At 62.4% G+C, this 12,129-nt stretch overlaps 1 protein-coding gene across 8 annotated transcripts in view; it reads left to right on the top strand.

Moving 5' to 3' along the window:
- PCNT (pericentrin) overlaps positions 1 to 12,129 on the top strand; it is a 103,768-nt gene that overhangs the window by 18,484 nt on the left and 73,155 nt on the right. For all 8 annotated transcript variants that reach the window (XM_041734822.1, XM_041734820.1, XM_041734819.1 and 5 more), the window contains exons 4-12: positions 212 to 467; positions 2,062 to 2,117; positions 3,364 to 3,538; positions 3,962 to 4,098; positions 5,151 to 5,262; positions 6,476 to 6,683; positions 7,011 to 7,074; positions 10,725 to 10,857; positions 11,746 to 11,963. In XM_041734822.1, coding sequence (XP_041590756.1) covers positions 212 to 467; positions 2,062 to 2,117; positions 3,364 to 3,538; positions 3,962 to 4,098; positions 5,151 to 5,262; positions 6,476 to 6,683; positions 7,011 to 7,074; positions 10,725 to 10,857; positions 11,746 to 11,963 — 1,359 coding nt within the window. The remainder of the gene's footprint in view (positions 1 to 211; positions 468 to 2,061; positions 2,118 to 3,363; positions 3,539 to 3,961; positions 4,099 to 5,150; positions 5,263 to 6,475; positions 6,684 to 7,010; positions 7,075 to 10,724; positions 10,858 to 11,745; positions 11,964 to 12,129) is intronic.

Below are 12,129 nucleotides of genomic sequence, written 5' to 3'. Positions count from 1 at the left end.
AGGGAGAGCACATGTGGCTCAGAGGGGCTTCCGGATAGGATGGGGTGGGCAGTTCTAGGTGGGGGAGCTGCCAGGCTGTGCTGGGGCTGCCTCAGGCCCTGCGGGGAGCTGAGCTGGTGCCGTCCCTTGAGCACGAGGCAGACACGGACACGCCAGGCGTTGTGCTGGTGTCCGTGACCCGACCGCCCAGAAACGCCTCGCTCTCCCGCAGCCGGTGCCCTCCCTGGAGCTGGAGGCGCTGCGCCTGAGTCTGAGCAACATGCACACGGCGCAGCTGGAGCTGACGCAAGCCAACCTCCAGAAGGAGAAGGAGACGGCGCTGACGGAGCTGCGGGCCATGCTCAATGGCCGGCACGCCCAGGAGCTGGCCCTGCTGCGCAGCAGGCAACAGCAGGAGCTGGAGCTCGCCAGGGAGCAGCACGCGCGGGAGCAGGAGGAGATGCGGCTGCGGTGCAGCCAGGAAACCGGTAAGGGCCTCACCAGGACCTGAGTGGGGCGCGGGCCCCTCCTGCTGCTCTGGGTAGGGGGGTGAGCCCGCCAGGGGCTGGTCCCAGGGAAGGGGTTCACACAGAGTCCCTGCCAGGCGGGAGGGCAGTACACATCCTGTTCCGCGGGCCTCTGCTGTCCCCTTGCCTTCTGTCCAGTTCTCCGCTGGGCCTGTGTTAGTTTTTAAAATGGTCTCGTGTCGTCGGTGGTGATCTGCCGGTGTGCTGGAAGTTTCCGTGTCCGCCTGTTGGACGGGACTGTGTCTGGCTGAGCTTCGTCGACCGTCCCCAATGCTCCTGGACACGGACCCCCACGTCCCGCAGGTGCCTCACTCTGCTCCCTGTGGACGGCTTAGGCACCTTTTCCTAGACTGAGCTCTTTATTGACATCTGAGAGCTACTCACATTTTACTGGTGTTTTGGGTACTTTTTTGTAGGCACTGCTTTATGAACATCAGTTGTAAACACTAACTTGATTGTGCTGTAGTTCACATACGTACGGTTCTCCACTTGAAGTGTGCGTTTCCGAGTCTGCAGACGTCCCCACGTCTAAGGTTAGGACGTTCATCCCCCAGGAAGAAACCCGTGCCCGTGAGCAGTCTCCCCATTCCTCTGCTTATCTACCTATTTGTTGAGTTTTTCATTTGAAAAATGGAAGCAACGTGTGCAGCCCCGGATGTGTTGCAAGTCTTCCCTCCTGCGGGTCCCCCCACAGCTGTCTGAGGGAGCCAGTCTTCTCGGGTTCCGGGGGTTCCGTCCCACGTTTCTTCACGTAGATTTCAGCAAGTGTAAATAAATAGTTTTATGTCCTCTTGTTTTTGCTCATTTTTTTAAAATACAAAACTTGTTTCCCCTTAGGCCCCTCTGTGCCGTTTCCTCTGGGAACAGGGCCACAGAGGGGCCCACGCCCACCCTCTGCTCCATGAGGCTCTCCTGTGGGTTGGGCCCCCGCGACTTCCCCTCACAGGTGGTGTCTGGCCCTTTGCTGGGGCTCTGCGCTTGCTCAGGCCACCCTCGCCTGTACGTGTGGCATTGGCTGGTGCTGCTCCCCCGCAGCCCTTTCCTGAGGTCCCCACACCTCTGACCGGCATCTCCAGGCGTGTGCACACCCCTCTGTCCATGCCACGGCTTGCACGCTGGTCCAGCCTTGTCCCTCCTCCGCGCCCCCAGCACCCGGCACCTCTCTTCTTGTGGTCCTTCCCTCGGGGTTTGGGGGCGGCTGGTCCTGGAACATCTGCCTATCTGTGGTACGTCGCCTGGAGTCTGGCACTGGGGGAGCCTGGACGACAGGCCTGGGGTGTGTGGGGCTGAGCCAGCGTCGGGCTGCAGGCTGCCGGGAGGGCTCTGTCCTCGGTCTGGGCGGGAATGTAATCCTGTAATCCGTAATTTAAATCACAGTGGGGTTCTTGTTTCCTCCTAGATGACCCCCAAGCCCGAGCCCCGTTGTCCTGGGAGAGTCCTGGGGGCGCTGGTGTGTGCTCCGGGGAGCGGCCCCTGCACGCGGCCCTACCTCCCGAGGCTCCGGCTGGGAAACTCAGAGACTGAGATCTGATCTGCTCTCCTGTCTGTCTTGCAGCCGAGCTGAAAGAGAAGCTACAGTCAGAAATGGAGAGAAACGCCCGGGCCGTGGAGGTAGGGGTCGTTGTCGAGCCGCGGTCCCCTCCATCCCTCCAGCTTGCCCCCCCCCCCCCCCCGGCCCCCTTCACCTGATTCAGACAAAATCCAGTCAGAGCTTTCATCGAACATGCTGGCAGATGGTGTGTTGCCTTTTGCTTTCGCGGTCAAGCATTCTCTGTACAGCGTGAACTTGTCAGCACAGCTCGTTTGGGGCCTTGCGTGTACTTGTTCTGTGACGCGAAGCACTTGCACCCTGAGTCTGGTTCCCAAGTGGCCCCCACAGCCCAGGCCTCCTGTGCTCCCACTGCAGGGGGCCGCCCGGCGACTGAGTGACCCATGTGGGGTGCGGGGCACGGGGGAAGAGCGGTGGGGGCAGAGCCCTGTGCAGCTGACGCCGTGGCGGGCCCATGTGCTGTGCTGACCGTACCCGCTAGTCCTGGAGTCTCCTGGGGAGGGTTCTCACTGAGGGTGTGACAAGCCTGGTCCTGGCGATGGGTCCCTTTGTCAAGGCTACATTTGTAGAAGGGCTGTTGGTGCCCATGACAGCGGAGGACGGGGCTCGTGAGGTTGGGGGACGTTGGTGACAGTAGAGGGCATATGTGACGTTGGGCACGTGGGTGTTTTTGTCCTTGCTGCCCTGATCAGGCCTTTGGTGTTGGACGGCTGTTAGGGGCTTTGCTCCCGCTCCTCACCCCTCTAAGCTGGACAGTGGAGACTCCTTTTTTCCTTTTTTTTGTTTTTTAAAGATTTTGTTTATTTATTTGTGAGAGACCCAGGCACAGAGAGAGGCAGAGACCCAGGCAGAGGGAGAAGCAGGCTCGCTGTAGGGACCCAATGTGGGACTCGATCCTGGGACCTCAGGGTCACGACCTGAGCTGAAGGCAGATGCTCACCCGCTGAGCTACCCAGGCATCTTGGGGACCCCTTTCTTAGGGCATTTATGGCCGCGCCGTCCCTCGGCAGAGGTCAGATGATGGCACAGCAGCACCCTGGGTCTTTCGTGGGGGACGGTGTGTGAATTGTTGAGCGTGACCTCTGTCCACACTTTGTTTCTGGGCAGGGGGTCCTTGCTCTCTGCTCCTGTGTGTGGGTGGTGGGCACCATGCAGGTTCCTGTAGTGACCGTCTTGGTCTGGGCGCCATGGCTGCTCACCAGGGTTTCCAACACTATTCAAATTTTTTTTTTTTTTCACAGTTTAAATTTTTTACCAGGGATGGTCCACTGTTAGTCCATAGTCTTTTTCTTTCCATACTTGATTTAGAGCCTGAAGCGAGACTGGGAATCGGAGAGAGGTTTATGCCTGGAAAACCTACGCAGAGAGTTGTCTGCAAAGCATCGGTCAGAGTTGGAGAATTTACAAGACCAGTTTAAGAGAGAATTGTCAGAACAGAAAGCTGAATTGGAGAAGATCTTTCAAGCCAAAAATCAGGCTGAATGTGAGTTTCAGGTTAAAATGAGCAGTTTCGAAGAGGGCCGTGAGTGTTGGTGCGGGACGCTGGAACCGAGGTCAGGGGCTGTGCGCGGCCTGCGCTGGGCGGGTGTCCTCCGTGTCAGTGCCAGGGGCCTTGTGTGTCACCCAGGTGTTGGTGCTGGGTGCGGGCCAGCGGGGCCCTCGGGCTCAGCCTCGGGGTCTTCCCTCTTTGAACACAGACGTCTCAAGCTCCCTAACTTCTCCCGAAACGTTTGATTCAGAGACATTTGTCCATGTTTTATTACTAAGATGCTACCAAAAAATAACACGACTGTTTGCCTTTCATACTGTCGCCCATCACTTGGTGCCCCTGTGGCGGAGCGCCGGGTGCTGGGCACAGCGGGGCTGGGAGCGGCGCGCCCTGAGTGAGGTGTCTGCCGCCGTCCAGGTGCCCTGAGGACCCTGGAGTCCCAGCATGAAGAGGCCCTGAGGCAGTTGCGTGAAGACCTGCAGTCGGAGCGCTGCCAGTACGTGCAGGACTTGGAGCTGAGGCTCCGCGACCAGGAGGCGGAAAAGCAGCTGGAGGTGGGCGGGGACGTCTGGGCCCCAGCTCCTGGGGGGGTTAGAAGACCTGGTGGCGGTTCCCTGTTCTGGTACTGCTACAACTGAAGTCCCGAACGCGCGGATTCCCAGTACTTAGTAGAAGAGGAAGGATAGAGTCTGTGGAGTTGACCCAGTGGTTCCGGGCAGCTGTACAACATCCGTGTCCTTTAGCAGAGCCCCTGGGACCCAGGATCCAGGCATTAGGAGTCTGAGGCCACGTTCTCAGCCGTAACCCTAAATAAACACAGGTCCTGAGAAGGCTCAGCCAGAAGCACTTCCGCTGCTTCTGTATTCAGAACGCTCTCCCAGCTCAAGCCCGCGTCCCACGGTGGGAGCTGCGGCCGGGGTCTCAGGTAGCCGAGGGCTCCATCCCTGGGACAGCAGCGCCCCAGGCCTGGGGCCGAGGGGTCAGACAGGAAGGGAACCAGAGGCGGGCTCCGTCTCTGCCCGTGCCCCATTGCAGAGGAGGCGATGTGAGCGCCCAGGAGCAGCTTGTGCTTCTGTCCCGAGGCTTCCATCCACACCTGCGCTGCCGCCTTTCCTCCTCACGTCCCCTCATGTCCCCTGCTGGTGGGAAAGGAACACGGAAGGACACCTTCTGTCCTGGCCCTGCGTGAGGCTGGTGGGGCTGTCCGTGACGTGGAGGCTAACTTAGGGCTGCCGCAGGCCGGAGTTCCCAGGCCCTGTGTCCCCTCGGCCCTGCCCTCGTACCTCCCCACTGAGGGCCTTGGAGCAACGTGTGGCCTGACTCGAGCCCCCCATGGCAGCGGTGGTTGGTGCTCGCAGCTTCAGGTGCAGGGCGGGCCGACGCCCGAGAGGATGGGGGTTTAGGGTGACAGACAAGGTTTCTGTCCTTACTCAGTGAGGGGACAGCCGGGTAGAATCAGGTAGAGGCATCTTGCCAACGGTCGTAGTGTTTCTGTGCTGCTGCTGTGGCCGGCCCTCTCGTTTCACCTCGTGTGTCCCTGGAGCTGGGCTCCGAGCTCCCGCGGTGGTTCTCGGAGGCGTCTCACCCTGTCGCCTTTCCTTTCCAGTTAGAGAGCCTCCGAGCATCGTACGCGGAGCTGAAGGCTCAGTCGCAGGAAGAGATCCGGCGCCTCTGGTCCCAGCTCGAGTCTCCGAGACCCGACAGACAGGACGCGAGTGGTGAGGAGTTTCCCATTGAAAAAGCTATGTTTTTAGTCGTCGAAACCCCGAAGTCAGACTTAAGGTCGCAGCAGGCTTAGAAAGCGATTTTGTAGACTTCTTTGAAGAGTGTTTTCAGTGTGGAGACCTGAGGGCTTTGGTTTCACCCTGGAGCGGGTAACGGCTAGCGTCGTGTTTTCTCATGTTCCTATGAGGCAGTTTACAGGGTGAGATCCTTAAAGCTTACGGTGGGGCTGGCGTTCACCGAGAAGCCGTGTCAGTGGGCGTTTGGCAGGTGCAGGTGCCCTGAGCTCCCGGGGCCCCCAGGCCAACGCCCGAGTCTGCGGGGCCCAGCAGCTCGCCTGGCCCCTCCTGCAAGACCCTCTGCAAGTCCCCCTCGCCGGCCACAAGGCCTCCAGCCGGGGAGTCGGGATGGAGCCTTTCCAGGCTGCTGGTCGCCCTTGCCGGGCAGAGAGCAGGGTTAAGAGGAAGGGCTGGACACCCGGGCGGTGGCTGTGCGTGCCCGCGGGGGTGCAGCTTGCAGCTCCTGCTGGTAGACTAGCGGCATAAGCGCCGACACAGCGGGCTCCCGCGTGGGCCGTGGGGCAGCCCTGCCCTGGCCTCCAGGGTCCTTGCAGGGCTGTTTGCATGGAAACTTCTGGGTGATGACCGGGTCATGGCTGTGGTGTTTGAAAGCTAGTTATGAGTCCGTGTTAACCCCCTGGCGGCATCCATCCCCTTGCTGCCCACAGTGATGGTGACAAGTTCTCTATAGGTCAGTGTGTGTTGTGCTGTTGTCATGATGAGACGTCACAGGCTAGTGGCTTGAAGCCACCCTGGTTCTTAGCTGGCGGATGTCGACGTAGGTGGGAAGCCTGGGCTTCGTGTGGGCCCAGCAGCAGGGGCAGGGTGTTGGCGGCCTCCGCGTGGCTTCCGAGGCTCAGGCCCATGGGGCCGGGTCTTGTTCCTTGCCGGCTGTGGGTGGAGCCCTCAGGTGCTGGGCCGCCCACCCACACCCCCAGTCTCTCTGACGCCCTCAGCCCCAGCCTGAGAGCGCTCTGCTTCCGGGGATGGGGGATCCGCTGAGGATCGGCGGATCCGGCCACCGGCCTGTGGGAGCGGCCTGTGGGAGCGAAGCGCAGGAGGGGCCTGCTGCACCTGCCCGGCCGGCCGGCGCTCTCTGGGGATGGCTCTCCTTGGTGTTTGTCTGACGGCGACCCTGTAACCCCTCCAGCCCGCGCACCTCATGGGGAAGAGCTGGAGCAGCGAGAGCGAGAGTGCGGCGTCCAGCAGCAGCGCCGGGGCCGGGGGGCCGAGCAGGAGTCCGAGCTGGGGCAGAGCCCTGAGGGGGCTGCGGAGCGCGGGCGGGAGGACCCGGTGCTGTTGGAGCAGCGGCTGCAGGATGCGACCGAAGAGCCCTCTCTGGAGTCCGGGGGAATCGGGTACGGGAGTCCTTTTCATCTTAAATGTGTTTCCAGATGCGGGAACCTTGAGCTGACGAGACCTCGTCTTGTTAGTGATTTCATGCCAGGGACACGAGCCTCGTGCGAGAACCACAGCCTGTGTTTGGGCCCCGAGGCGAGAGAGCGTGGGGGTGGGAGCGCGGGGAGGCGTGCGGGGCTCAGCGGCATGCGGCCTGGCCCTCCGCTCCCACACAAGGCTCCTCCACGGGGGAGGGGAGGCAGGGCCCGGCGCAGGGAGCAGGAGGGATGGAGCTCCGGAGCGGAAAGCACGGGTGAGGAGGTGTTGAAACGCGTTTTCTCTCTTAGTCCGTCCAGCATGTGTGAAGGGGAGAGACGAGAGCAACGTGCCAGACCCAGCCTGCAGCCTGAGGTGAGCCTTCTTTCCAACCGAGGGGAGACGGGCACACGGGTGCCCCAGGTGCGGGCGGTGAGCGGACGGTGCTGTGCAGCAAGTCCACACCCGGGGCCTCAGAGCTGCTTTTTCGTGTGATGAGAACTTTCAAGATCTGCTCTTGTGGCAGCTTTCATACATACGACATGGCGTTTCTAACCGCCATCAGCAGGCTGTCGCGACACCCTGGGGCTCCTCCGCTCTGCACCTGGAACTCCGCACCCTCCGACCGTCCCACCCGCCCTGTCCCCCTCTGCAGCCGCTAGTCTGTCGTCTGCATCTGTGAGCTCAGGTTCAAGATTCCACGCGCGAGGGCACGTGGTGTGTGTTTCCCTCTGACCGACTGACTTTGCTCCTCGTTCCACCCTCGAGGCCCATCCGCGTTGTCACAGATGACGAGATCTCGTCGTGCTTTACGGCCTAGTGACGTCCTCTGTGTACACGCATCCTGTCTGTTGAGCGTCAGTCCGCAGGCACTGGGGCTGCGGGCGCTTGAGATGCAGCCAGTGTGGCCTTCCTGTCGCCAGGGGTTCCCTTGACTTGGTGGTGATCCCTGCAGGTGTCGGGAGCTGGGTCTCAGGGAGGTCACCTTGGGCAGGTGGACATGCTCTGCCCCAGGGCGTGCAGCTTCCGTGTGAGGGCCTGCTGCTCTCCGTCACCGCGTGGTCGTGGCAAACCGCAGGGCAGGGGGTCAACGGCCGGAACTTGTCGTCTGGGGCTGGAGGCTGAGGTCGGGGCTGGTCCCTCCCGAGGCCATCTCCGGGGCTTGTGCAGGGCGGCCCTTGTGCGGCCCCTGCACGTGTTCTCTGTGCAGACAGCCCTGGCATCTGTCTCTAGAGGTAGTCCCCTTCTGAGGTGCTGGAGATTCGGACGTCAGCGTGGGGATATTGGAGACACGGTCTGTCCTGTTGAACAGGTGGCTTCTGATTTTCCACTGTTTGCGTCCTCTCTGCAGACGCGCGATCATTTCCTCCCTTCCGCTTCCTCCGTGGGTGCCCGCCAGGCGTGGTGTGGCTGCTGCAGTGCCCCGGGCAGGCTGCGGCCCGCTCCTGTTCAGCGCCCCGTCCTGCTCCCCATCCAGCGCCCCGTCCTGCCCACCGTCGCTGGGATCGCCCTGCCCTCCGTGCTGCGTGGGGAGCAGGGGTGTGTCTGCACAGGGTCCGTCTTTGCTGCACCTGTTCCCTCGGCGGCGACACGGGGGCGCGTAGGGGGGATCCCGAGAGCTTGTGTGTGTGTGTGTGTGTGTGTGTGTGTGTGTGTGTGTGGCGGTGTAACGTCTGGAACGTGTCCTCCATCCTCACACCCCAGTGCCACAGAGCGCTGCCTGTCCCGTCCGTCCCGTCCTCCCCCCGAGGGTGCTGCCTGCATGTCTAGCAGCCCTGGGTCCCCGCCGGGCCCCCGGAGCTGTTGGACGGCCGTTGGCGTGTGTGCGCATCTCTGGCTCACGCTCGCATCTGGGACGCTCCCTTCGCTTCCAGGAGGCCCGTCACCGCCCAGTTCAGGTCCTGTGCTCTCTCTTTACAGCTCTCGTGACCTTCGTGTTTCACCCCAAGAGGCAAGCCACCGGTGTTCTTGAACTTACTAAGGTTTTCAGTTGCAGTTCAGTTATTTGCACTGTCACCTAATTTCTAGGGGTTCAGCTTTCCTGCTTGTCCTGCCAGTGCCCGGGCAGCATCCTCGCTTGCCCCCTGAGGCCCGTAGGTGGGGAAGGGTTTCTCGTGCTCCCCGTGTCCTGCGTTCCGTCCACCCGTGTGGGTGTCTGTGTGGTGTGGGCGTCCCCTGTGGTGTGTGACCCGTGGCGGCGGGTCTCGGGGACCAGGGCTCCTCCTGGGGTCCTGCCCGGGGTGGCCAACCTCCTGGCCCGTGGATCCCAGGCGTTGCCACGGCAGTGAGTTTTGTCTTCCGAGGTTGGTCAGCTTTGGTTCCCTGATGACCTCCTCCTGTTTCTCCTCGCCGGTTCCTAAGGTAAATTTTCCGTCATCGTAGCCACGTTTCAGTAAGGCAGGACAAGAGCGATGGAACGTGTGTTTAGACGTTGACAGGCCACCGTGCCCTCCTCAGGGTGCCTGGTGAACCGTCAGCGGACTGTGTGGGCTCCACGTCCCCTCCTACTGCTGGACGTTGCCCTTTTGCGTGGTCCTCGTTGTGGGGCAGCCAGCGTCTGTGGTTTGTGTTCCTTTGGGCCTTTTTTTTTTTTTTTTCCAGATTTTATTTATTTATTCCTGAGACCTTCAGAGACAGGCAGAGACGGGCAGAGGGAGAAGCAGGCTCCATGGAGGGGGCTCAATGGGGACTCAATCCCGGGACCCCGGGGTCACGCCCTGGGCCCAAGGCAGACGCTCCACCACTGAGCCCCCCTGGGCGTCCCTCTTCCTAGGATTCTTAATGAGGTCGCGCCCCTTTTCCTTGAAGTCGCCCAGGCCCCCCTGTGGGCCCCCCCACGCTCTCGTGGCATCTGCAGTGCCCGTGCTGCTCGCCTGTGGACTTGGTCGTGCTCGCTGTCGCTGGTCCCTGGCCCGTGGCTGTTCGTCTCCCGTCTCAGAGCGCCACAGCGTTCGCATCCTCTTCTGATTTTTTTTTTTTTATTTTACTTGGTTTTTAAAGATTCTTATTCATGTGAGAGAGGTGCAGGAGCTGGGGAGTGGCAGGCGCAAGGGGGGCAGGGATTCTGAGATGGGGCCTGAGCGGGCGCTTCACCCACGAGCCCCTGGGCACCCTCTGCTGATCCCTTGAAGCCGTTTCTTACTAGTTCTGCGCCTGGAACCGGTCTAGCGGGAGGCTCTGGGCTCCTTACCCCTTCCGCGTGGCACAACAGTGTTTGCAGCCCGACCTGGAGAAACACAGCCCCCGTGCTTCGCTGTCCTGCGGGCCCAGGTCTGTGTTGGGCCCGAGCCTTCTATCGCTGTCGTGGCTCATTCCTGTAACAGGGTGGGACTTAAGTCTTGTTTTAGAAGAAAACCAGCTTATTGTGAGCGTGAAGATGAGGTTGCTAGGACTCCTCTGATTCTTGGGGAAAATGAGTTCACTGGCTGCATGTTCAGGGTCTCAGCAGGTTTGGCACATGCCCTGAGCCCCTCTGTCGTCCGCGCCCCCCTCCCCCCGCGCCGAGGGTGCTGGGCTGCGTGTGGTTGGCTGTGCCGCAGCAGTGACCACAGGCCCTTCCCTTGGGGCCCTTCTCATGGGGCAGGGCCGTGTCCCAAGCAGGCCAGGCTGGGTCTGGGCCCAGAGGGGACATGCAGAGGGGAGACGTGGAGTGGGGGGTAAGCAGGCTGGAGCCCCTCGGGGGGCGGAGGCCGTGGCCCGGGAAGGTCCACCTACAGTGCAGCTCCCGAAGGCTCTGGGCAGGCTCCGGGAATGGCCTCCCTGGCCTCCTGCACCTGGGGCTGTGGTGGCTCAGCGAGTGCTGCACGGAAGCGGGGAGGGCTCTCCGGCCAGGGCTGCGTGCCCGGCTCTGCAGGGCTGTTGTCTCCCTGAGTTACTGGGCCCCCCGAGGTAAGATGCGGGGACGGAGGCGGCCTGAGCGTGCACGGCCCAGGGAGGGCAACGTGGGAGGCCGTGATCGGGTGCTTGGGGGAGAGGCCGCCTGTGACGTGTCCTCTGCGTGATTTGCTGTGCGTTTGCCCACACAGTTGGCAGAGAACCACCAGTGCCACCTCGCAGCGTGGACATCCTCCCTGGAAGCCCAGCAGCAGGCGGACCTCGTGGAGACCCAGGAGTCGGAAGGGGAGCAATGCGGGGGCCTCTCAGAAGGGCCCGGCCAAGGTGTGTGCGGCCCCCTGTTGCCCTTGTTGGCGGCCGAGCAGCCTGTGGGGTTGACGCATAGGGGGGCTACCGCGTGGGCTGCGTGGACAGGCTGGCCCCGAACTCTGCAGCTCCTCCCTGGTGGGTCCTTGGGGTTAAGGGCTGGGCTTGCGGCGAGTCGGGAGAGGGCCCGGCCAGGTAGAGCACGGGGGCGGGGGCTGGGGGGGTCGCAGGACACGGGGGCGGAGAGAAGCTGCGGTCCTCCCAGTGGATGCAGCCCAGCTGCTGAGGAGACCAGGTGTGAGGCCGGCCCTGGACGCAGATTCCAGGTGGGGCGGCGGGGTGTGGGGGTCAGGGCCCACGTTGGGGTGCTCGGCAGCCCTGCCTACTTTGGGCGGGGGCTCCCCCTGGAGCTGATGAGGTGGAGGAGGAGGAGCATGCTCCTAGAGCCAGGCTCCCGTGGTGCTGGCATCTGCCCCTCACTCTTCTCCTCCTGCTGTGGGAGGTCTTGGCCGCGCACACCGGCTGCTGGGCGCTGATGGGCGCTGACGGGCCGGCACCGAGCACCTGTCCTCTGCTTAGCTTGTGCTTGAGCCCAGGAAGGTGACAGAACCCGACCCGAACCACATGCCCCCAGAGTTGACCACCATCCCCTGGAGGGACGGGGCGGGCGGTGAGTGGGTCCGGTGGCTCCGGGCAGGACCGCTGCAAGGCTCGTCACCGGGGCCGGGGGCACGGGGTGCTGCGCTGTGACCTCCCATGCACTTCAGGCTGGGCTCACCCCAGGCGTGCCCCAGGAACAAGTGTCCGTCATCTGGGGCATTGGAGGGCGAGCGTCCTAGTCTGCCGCGTGTGGTGCCTTCAAGGTTTGTGCCTGACTGTCCTTCCCGCCTGCTCGCCCCCTCACAGAGCTCACGCAGGTGCCCATCCCGTGTGCACAGGGCACGGTCTTGGAGGTGGACACGGAGGTGGCGGCCAGAGGGCTGGGTCTGGAAGCCGAGCACAGGCTTAAACTCCTGCTTCTTCAGACGGAGCTCAAGGAAGAAATGGACATCTTAAAACTAGAAAATAGGAATTTACACGAGAAGTTGCAGCACGAAGTCTGCCTGAAAGAGGACTTGGAGAGGGTGAGTGTGGGCCTGGCCCCTTCTGTGGCCGCGGACTTGGAGGCCCGCGCAGGTCCTGGTGCTCTGGCCTCTCTGCTCCTGCGGCCGTGCTCACGCCTCAGGACAGGGCTCCACCTTGGGCCGAGCGCGTCTGACTCCTTGTTGCTCCGGGGTTAGGGGACGGGCT

This window comes from Vulpes lagopus, chromosome 20, assembly GCF_018345385.1.
Source record: "Vulpes lagopus strain Blue_001 chromosome 20, ASM1834538v1, whole genome shotgun sequence".
NCBI lineage: Eukaryota > Metazoa > Chordata > Mammalia > Carnivora > Canidae > Vulpes > Vulpes lagopus.
Note: the sequence above shows the minus strand (reverse complement) of the source record. Positions and strands in the feature narration are given on the sequence as shown.